Raw genomic sequence first — 9501 nt, 5'->3', positions numbered from 1 at the left:
AACAAAAATTATACAACTCTTTATCCTCATTTGGGGGAATCGCAGAGCTATACAATTTAACAACTTTTAAAAAAACTATCTTTAGGCAACCAACCTTAATTTTGAAATAATAAATAACTTACGTAATCTATGCACGGCCTGAGAAGGCTTGCAACTTAAAGTCATTCATCATTTGTAAAGTTAATACAAAAAAACAATAAGGAACAAATAGAATATAACAATAGTTGATATAAGAATTTTATAAACAAAGTATTCATGTAGTTGTTTGTGAATTACCAATTTTTCCTAATTAGGGTTTAAAAGTACAACATTTTTTTCAAAATAAATAAACAATTAAATCATAAAAGCTAATTAAAACAGCAAAAGTAATTAAATTAAAAGCCAATGTTTTGTAAAAATACAAAGATTTAAAAAAGACTAATGCTTGGTAAGTTGGTGTTGTTAAAACATATAAAATATTTTGTTGAAACGTAAGCTAATTAACCCCAACTGCCTAAATAAGGCTTTAACAACACAAAAAATACCCTCATCCCCCACTACTAAACAGTATAATTAGTGTAATACAGTCAGTTTAGCCCATAGCCCACATTTATAAATTGGTCAACTTAATTGAATAGTTGATAAATAAATATCAATTTAAAAAAAAGTGATATCGATTTCACAAACAATGAATTAAAAAAACGTCTTACTAATATTATTTAATTTATTTATTAGTTTAAAATGTTATGCACAGAACAATTATTAGTCATGACTTGAAAAATAAAAGAAAGTGTGCATGACTGTATATTTATACATGCTTTCTTAAACAAACTATATCAACAACTCAAGCTTGCATAAACTAAAATTTTGAAAAAAAATAAAAAACAAAGAGATTGTTTACAAATTATTATTGAAAATTAAAACTTAAACCTAACAATCAGGTGAACTAGAAAAAGGTAACCATTTGGCAAAACATTAACAGCACAAAAGCTTTAAAGGAAATCTAGGTGGCTGTGGGTTATTAATATTTCCTGCTTAGGCTATTAAAGTCACACTTAATACTTTCAGTTTTTTAAATATTTATCCAAATAATTTTTAAGAACCATTTTTTTTCACTTTAGTATCACAACAACTTTAGTGTCAAATAGAAAAAGAAATTGGGCAAGTAAGATATAAAAATGCAAAACATGGCTTTTAATTTATAATTACTAAATTTGTTCAAAGTATATAATTAACTAATAATCACTAATCAAAACAACAAGAAAATAAGTTTAAAATTAAAAAAAATGTTCAAAAAAATTATAATATATATTAAAAAGAGTTAATAAATGAAAAGTACACTTTGGTATAATTTAAAAAAAAAACATTTAACCAATCCCTTATACTAGGTTGTTAGACCAAGCTGATGATGTAAAACTTTAAAGTTTTGCTAAAACACAAAAACTGAATTCATTGATCCAAACCATAAAAATATTTATTTAAAAATGAATTCATATTATTATTTAAAGTAATATTATAATGTGAAACTTTTATACCTACTAATAAAATAAACTGCTGAAGTTATTACTTGAAGTACTGGTTTTCATAAACAGAATTCTAGAAGAAAAATAATATAAAATGTATGTTAAAAGGTAAATATTTAACAGTTTTATCGAGCACAATTTTTTTGTCTTCTTAAGTTTAAAAATACTCATGAGAGTTGTTGGTAACCGTTCTTTAATTTTTATTAAACTTAGATAATATACAAAAAACTTGTGAAGTTGTATTGTGAAAGACAGCATTTAAATGTGTTACAATAGAATATTTTTTAACCTGATTAACTGCTGTTGTGTTAACCACATTAGCATATGAGGATTCTGCTACCTGAACAGAAGTAGCACCTGTAAATTGTTCCAAGTTTAATTATCTATAATAAAATTTGTAACCTGCACTTGTAATAATTTAATGATTTTACATAAAGTACTCAAGACTTTAACAGTACTATCTTTGTTAAAGTAAAAATTAAATAAAAATAAAATCAATTAGTCAAATCAACAGATAAACAAAATATTAAAGTGAAGTTTAATTTAAATAACCTACAATCAATTTAATAAAAATAAAACTTATTTTGTTACTTTGGTTTAGCTTAATTGATTTTGTACCAGATCGTGCAGCTGTTCGAGGTGCTTCTTTTGGTAAAGTTAAGGATCTAACATTTAAACAAATTTTAACATCATGTAACCTAAAATCTGTTTTTATAACAAAAATAATTTTTATCAGAAACAAAACTTTTTACCTTCCTTTTCTTATCCATGTAATCACAACCACAACAAGAATTGTCAACACAAATACACTAACAACAGATCCAATTATAGCTTCCTTAGAGACATTTAGTTCAGACTGATTACCATTTACATCTAAACACATTTAAAACATAGTAAAATAACTTGGTCATTGCTGATAAAGCATTAGATGCACACCTCCACAAGTTTAGAGATAACAATTTGTGATACTTAAATCTTCCAGAACTAGGTTTAGACCAAAAAAATAAAGTATGTTAAATAAACCTGTTTTACAAGTTCCATTTACATTTCCCCATTCTCCGAAACCCTTACAAGAAATTGCTCTTATCTAAAACAAATAAAATATTGAGGACAAATTGTATTTATAATAAAAAAAAATCAATTCAATAAAATATAACTTACACTAAATGTAACAGTTGTGTTAGGATTGTAAATATTGAGGGATATGTCAGTAAAATAAAAATTTCCAATTTTGTTTAATGATTTAGAATCAAAAATTCTTCCATAAGTTATAACAGTACCACGACTTTCAATCTATGAAACAATTTATATTTATAAACCGATATAGAATGTTTTCTTAATTTTCAATGTTAAGACAAATAACGAACAAAAAATATCCACACATTTTGCTTTAGTTTAAGAGTGCAATTTAATTAAATGATTTACCTCATATGAAAGAATGTTATTCACATAACTAGTTGGTATTGGCCACTTGATAATACAATTAGGTTGAGTTGAATCAACATAAGATGAAGTTATGTTATCAGGAATTTCCAAGTTGGTTGTAACACTTGAATTTGATGTTACTGATTGACTACCACAATTATCAAGTGTTACTATAACCTACAAACAATATAAAAGAATCAGATCATTTGTTACACTATTATAAGGTTACATTAATTAAAAAAAATAACAAACAAAATAAAAATAAGTTTACCCTTGCTATGTAGTTAGTTCTAGGTGTTAAGCCACTAACAACAGCATAAGATTGATTATAACTGTAGTGATTTGATAAAATTACACTCCGTGAGCCAGATAATAAAATATCCACCTAAAGTTTTAAAAGTTAAAACTATTATTCAGTATTTTTAATTGCAAATAAAATAAATTACTTTGCTTCTTAACAACAAAATTATTTTACTAACTAACTTGTACATTTAAGGTCAAGTTGGAATAAATTGATTGAAGTGATAATAAATTTGAACTCCAGGTTACATTAATAGAGTTACCATCACATTGTACAGAGTAAGCTTGTGTGGTCACTAAAATATAAGTTTAAGTTAAATAACCAAGAATATTAATAAGAAATTCGAATATTTTTTTATTTATAATTTAAAAAGTTTATTTACATTGATATTGACAGGCAAAGTTGTATGTTTCTGTACAGTTAATTGGTATTAGATTCCAAGAACCATTTTCATAATGAAATGCTGTGCACAAATTAGAAGGAGTTTGTGGTAATGTAAAGAAGTTAACCGGAGTTTGATCAGGCCAAACCCAATTGTTATCTGAATATTTTGCTCCAATTATTACGTGAGTGTCTGGTATATCTGTTAAAATTTTAAATGCTAATAAACAGATTTAATTTCAACTAATGCTGCAACATTTATTAATAATGCTTAAACGCTTTCAGTATATTTTTTAAACCACATTTTTAAGCACATAATTAACAAAAAAAAATTACCTGGAACATAAATATTTCCTAGTTATACTGTAAAGCCAGCAACACCAGGATTTCTATCATCAGTGGCAGTTAACTTGGTGGAATAAGGTTGACTGGTTCTTCCCAAAAGATATCTTAATAATGAGCTGACATTATTAGAAGGTCCGTAAAGTTGAAAGTCAAAAACAAATTTTCCTAAGTGAAGAGTATTAAATTTAATGTTTTAAGTATTAAATATGTTATCCAGACATTTTAAAGTAAACACAGTTGACACTATTAAGGTGACCCCTTTACCCAGTTCAAATAAACCCCTTACATTTAAACTTCTTACATTTAACCCAATACTTTTAAACCCCTTTATTTTAAATCTTTCATTTTAAACCCCCTACATATTAACTCTTAACTTGAATGCCTTAGATTGAAACTTTTTGTAACAAAGCTGTTGTGTTTATTTTCAAGCAACTATGCTGCATAAACGCTAGCTTTAAGTTTCAATATATTTAAGTAAAATTATTTAAATTAAAGAAAATTCAACTGAATGTGGTTAAATATTATGAGTTTAAACATAAAAGGTTCAGTTGTAAAGAATTTAAATATGTTGTTGACAATGTTTTGTTGCCTGTTTAACATTGTTTATCTATAAAATACTGTGTTTTTACCAAAATAAAATTCAAATGAGCCTAACCTCTCCTTAAAAAAATTGTTTAATAAGTATTTACCTTCAGCAGGTTGATCACCACAATTAGAAGGTCTAAGCCCCACTGTTATACCCCATCTTGTAAATTGAAATTGACAAAATGTAATTTGTTGAGTAAATCCTGGTCTTGAACTAAAAATAAGAACAATCTTTTACTTTCTAATACATTTAAAATACAAATTGACAATTAAATTTTTTTTTGGACTTTTAGTAGTCTAAAAACACTAAACCTTTTATAAAGATCAACATAAGCAATGTCTCCCAAACGTCCAGCACTCATCCAACCATATATTTCTTCAGGTGATAAAGCATATCTGTATCCTCGACCATAATTATCTCCATCACTAACATTTTTGTAAAATATCCACACTCTTTGCAATCCTTTAAAATAGAATTTATTTTACATATTAAAAAGCGATAAATTTTTAAGTAATAATAAGAACATAAAAGTTTATCATTTGTACCATTTTAATGTTAAGGCCACAAAAAGTTAAAATTAAATAAATTATTACAACTTACAATCCATTAATGCAAACTGTTAATCATACAAATGAATTTAAACTTACCATTTCTATATTTGTTGTTAATAAGATTAATAATCAAATCATTTGTTTGTTGATCTCGAATTGAAACCAAATTTCCACCATTTTCTTTACAAATATTCTCAGCATTTTCCACATTAAGTTGATTGTCTGATAAACTATATACAGTATCCCCAGTTCCAATTATGCTGTCACTGCAAGCTTAACAAACACACAAATGTAATAAATTAATTCATGTAAAGGTTTGTTTTGTAATAGCAATAATACAAAAAAGTTGTTATATTAATTTTTATGTAAAAACTTTCTTACCTCCTTTGCTTAAAGTTGAAATACAAAAAATAATCAGCATATAAAGCAAAATATTATAGGTCCCCATTACAGTTACTTTAAAAACCTACCTGATAATCAAAATAATAATTACTTAAACATTAAAACATATCCAATTCTTAATACAAAAAAATTACATGTTTAATAAGCAACAGCAATAAAAAATCATACTTTCAACTTTGTTAAACACATTTGCCCATCCATAGACACAAGTTTGTTTAATATAAAAGAAAATATATTTGTTTAAATAAACCCCCACACATATTTTGTTTAACAAACTGCTTAAATAAGGCTTTATCTACACAATATTATGCATACATCCCACTGATAAGTATTTAGAATATAAATCAGTTGGGCTCGTAGCCCACTAAAATGAATTGTAAAAGTATTAGTCATGACTTAAAGAAAGTTTGCATGAGTGTATATTTATAAATGCTTTCTTAAACAAACTACATCATCACCAAATAAATGCATAAAATTAAAATTTTTGCAAAATGAAAAACATAGAGATTGTTTACAGATTATTATTGAAAATTAAAATCTAACAATACGGTGAAGTAAGAACAGGCGCAACGTTTGTAAAACCTTAACTGCACAAAAGCTTCTGTGGGTTAATAATATTTCCTGTTTATGCTATTAAAGTCACAATTAATACTTTATGTTTTTCAATAAGAGTTAAGTTTTTAAATAATATATTTTAAATAAGAGTTTTTTACTTTCACATCACAGCATCTTCAAGGCATTATAATTGTTTAGAACACGATGCGACAAATAGTCTTCTAGATCAACAACGAACAATAATTTTATACAAGCCCTCCATCAAAAATGCACAATCGCATAGATAAAAAGATACAAACCAAATAAAAGAACAAAACGATCAGTAAATAATATGAAATATTTTCTGCTTTATTTCCAATGTTGTTAAGAAAAAAAATCAAAATGGCAAGAAAGAAATAAAACCATAAACGTCTTCCTTATTTAGCAAAAGTTCGTTTTATGTATTTACGAGAACAATTTTATTCACAAACAAAGTGAGCAATCAACTAGTTTTCCTAAAACACAAACCCTAAATTATAAATCCATATTTAAAATATAGCCAAGTTGTAATTAAACTACAAAACTTACATGATTATTATAATAAATAGTTGCATCTATAAGTTGAAACGATAGTTTTCATAAATAGAATTCTAAAAAGATAAATAACGCATTGTAGAAAAAAAAAATTTTTATAACATTTCGTACTAATAGAGGTTACAAATGGTTTAGATTAAAAATGAAAGTTGTTTTAAAAATTAGTTGTTATGGTAGCAAGCAAAAAAAGGAATTGTAAAGGTTACTATGAAATTAGGTTTGCAAAATAACCCAATTTCACAAATCTGCTCAACTATGCAACGCAAAGTTAATAACTTATTAGCAAGAAACATTTAGTAAATTTGTGTTTTTGAAAGTTATAAAATAATTCTTGTGTCAATTGCATGTGTTAAATTTCGATTACTTTACCTTTGCATGAAAATTTGAGTTGAGTGCATAACTCACAGCAGTTAAATTATTTACCAGAATCGAAATTAATTTTTTTTATTGACATAATGATTTTCTAAATTTAAATAAACCAAAACCAACCTGATTTACTGCAGTTGTGTTAACTACATTAGCATATGGAGATTCCAACACCATACCGGTACCTACAAAATTATAAAAAAGCCCTTTTTAACATAAGTTTGATATGCATAAGGTTTAAACACAATTAAATAAATACTTAGTGCATTACTAATGATTATTAAAACAATTAATATAATTTTTTTGTTAATACCAAAAACCGTTTTACCAGTTTGTGAAGGTCTCTGCATGATTTCATTTTTTCGAAACCTAAAAAAATACTTGATTTAAAAAAATTTATTTTTATTTTAAAACAAAGAATTTTACCTTTTCTTTACCATCCAAATAACCACCATAATAATAACTAACACTACAACCACCACAACAATAGAAGCAATTATTGCTCCTTTAGACACAACAGTTCCAGATTTACCATCACTTTCACCTAAACAATTTTCAAATGCATAAAAGAATCAAACAACAAAAATACATGCAGCTTTAAAAATGATGAGACCATAAATTATAAAATTCAGTTACAACTACTTGATGCTATAGCATAGGTCCAATAGTTCTAACATAGGTCTAAAAAATTAAAAAATTAAGTTAATAAGTACATGTTTGTGTAATCACTGTTACGCTTAATCATTTGGTATAATATGTAACAAGAATTAGCATTTAAGAAATGCAAAAAAAAACAAGTTAACCTGTTTTTATTATTTTAATTGGTGAAACACAAGTTCCATTTACATTTTCCCATTCTCTGAAGCTCTCACAAGAACTTGCTCTTATCTAAAACAACATTTCATGCCAAAATAAAATATCTTTTCATTTAAATATATTGTCTTGAAAAAAATAAAGTTTAGCCTAAATGTATTAACAGCTACCCTAAATGTAACAGTTTTGTTATAATTATGAACATCTAAAGGTATTTCCATAAAGTATTCATTTTCCATTGTAGTTAATGAGCTAGGATTAATGGCAATCAATGATGTATTTGTGTTGCTTTGCCCTTCAATCTAAATCCAAAATAAAATATTATTTTAACTCTACTTATGAATATTTAACATTATTTCTATTATTTACTTACCTCATACAATAAAATATTACCCGCATAACTAGTTGGTATTGGCCACTTGATAATACAACTAGGTTGAGTTGAATCAACATAAGATGAAGTTATGACATCAGGAACTCCAAAACTGGTTGTAACACTTGAATTTGATTTTACTGATTGACTACCACAATTACCTAGTGTTACTGTTACCTACAAACAAAACACAAAAATAGTATCATTTGTCACTTTAATATAAGGCTACATTAATTGTAAAAAAAAAACAATAATAATTTTATTACTTAAATTTGTGCTTAATGTTTACCCTTGTTATGTAGGTAGTTCTAGGTGTTAAGCCACTAACAATTATTAAAACACACAAAGGGTTAATCTGAGATAAAACTTACTTGGGAGTTATACCTTAATTTTGTAAATCAACTGTAATTTATGTTTAAAAAAAAACTTATTAAAAAAATTCTAAAACAGAAAGTGATGTCACTCTAGTAGATTATAGTGCAAAAATGGTATTAACGCTGTTTTAAAACCTGCTTTGGCAATGTTATCTTTTTTCGTAATAATTTTAAGTATATAATTTTATTTTAATAAAATTAGCAAAATGAATAAAATTATAAACCTATAACGACACATATGTTATTATAAAAGTTAAATGCCCTTGAACCTTAATGTTTAACATGTTAATAAGTTTTTGATTAATTATAAATTTTTGCCTATTAAATATAGTTTGTCTTTAAAATACAGTTGTTTAATTAACAAAATTATCAAATAAAACATTCTAAATTTTATTTTATACTTACCATAATCAGGATTAGCAACACAATGCGATGGTTTTGTTTTAACTGCAATACTCCACCTTTGATTTTGAGAATGGCAAAATATAAAAGGTTGTGTAAATCCGGATCTTGAACTGGAATTTTGATAGTATATTATGTTGTAGGTTTGAAAAAAAAGTATTGTAATTTTTAAATAAACCTTTTATAAAGATCAACATGAGCAATATCTCCTAGATGTCCAGCACTCATCCAACTATCTGTTTCTTCAGGTGATAAAGCATATCTGTATCCTCGACCCTGTTCATGTGGTTGATTCTGCACTTTTTTGTAAAATATCCACACTCTTTGCAAACCTATAAAACAAATATTAATCTATATATTAGAAACAAATAAAATAATATTAATTATTTTATGTAATATATAAGAATATATATGTTTATCATTTATGCCACTATAGTACTAGGGTTACAAAAAGTTAAAATTAGATATATATTTACATTTTAAAATCAATAAGTTGAACATGTTAAGCGTATGCATTTAAACTTGCCATTTCTGTATTTGTTGTTAATAAGA

General features: G+C 25.8%; 1 protein-coding gene and 1 long non-coding RNA gene across 2 annotated transcripts; both read right to left on the bottom strand.

Annotated features, from left to right (window-relative positions):
- Positions 1 to 1355: 1355 nt before the first annotated feature.
- On the bottom strand, positions 1356 to 3418 carry LOC145750869 (uncharacterized). Its single transcript, XM_082566941.1, has 10 exons — positions 3407 to 3418; positions 3199 to 3312; positions 2928 to 3104; positions 2664 to 2795; positions 2526 to 2589; positions 2255 to 2375; positions 2094 to 2167; positions 1792 to 1859; positions 1515 to 1575; positions 1356 to 1408 (listed from the first exon to the last, which is right to left on the bottom strand). Exons 1-9 carry the CDS (start codon positions 3416 to 3418, stop codon positions 1543 to 1545), a joined length of 795 nt encoding a protein of 264 aa, XP_082423067.1. The 3' UTR covers positions 1356 to 1408; positions 1515 to 1542.
- Positions 3419 to 5267: 1849 nt separating this feature from the next.
- LOC145751025 (uncharacterized) lies at positions 5268 to 7828 on the bottom strand. The gene is made up of 5 exons (XR_014283703.1): positions 7791 to 7828; positions 7414 to 7531; positions 7316 to 7356; positions 7111 to 7172; positions 5268 to 6677 (listed from the first exon to the last, which is right to left on the bottom strand). It is a non-coding gene; the product is annotated as an uncharacterized LOC145751025 (long non-coding RNA).
- Between the last annotated feature and the right edge of the window lie 1673 nt (positions 7829 to 9501).

This window comes from Corella eumyota, chromosome 4, assembly GCF_963082875.1.
Source record: "Corella eumyota chromosome 4, kaCorEumy4.1, whole genome shotgun sequence".
NCBI lineage: Eukaryota > Metazoa > Chordata > Ascidiacea > Phlebobranchia > Corellidae > Corella > Corella eumyota.
This window is presented reverse-complemented; position numbering and strand designations above follow the sequence as displayed.

Bases quoted from the DNA above. Each gene is read 5' to 3' on its own strand.
- LOC145750869 (XM_082566941.1), bottom strand. The intron at 2,796-2,927 runs GTAAATCATTTA...ATTGTTTCATAG, and splicing joins ATAACATTCTTTCATATGAG to ATTGAAAGTCGTGGTACTGT. The intron at 2,168-2,254 runs GTAAAAAGTTTT...TTTAAATGTTAG, and splicing joins ACATGGATAAGAAAAGGAAG to ATCCTTAACTTTACCAAAAG.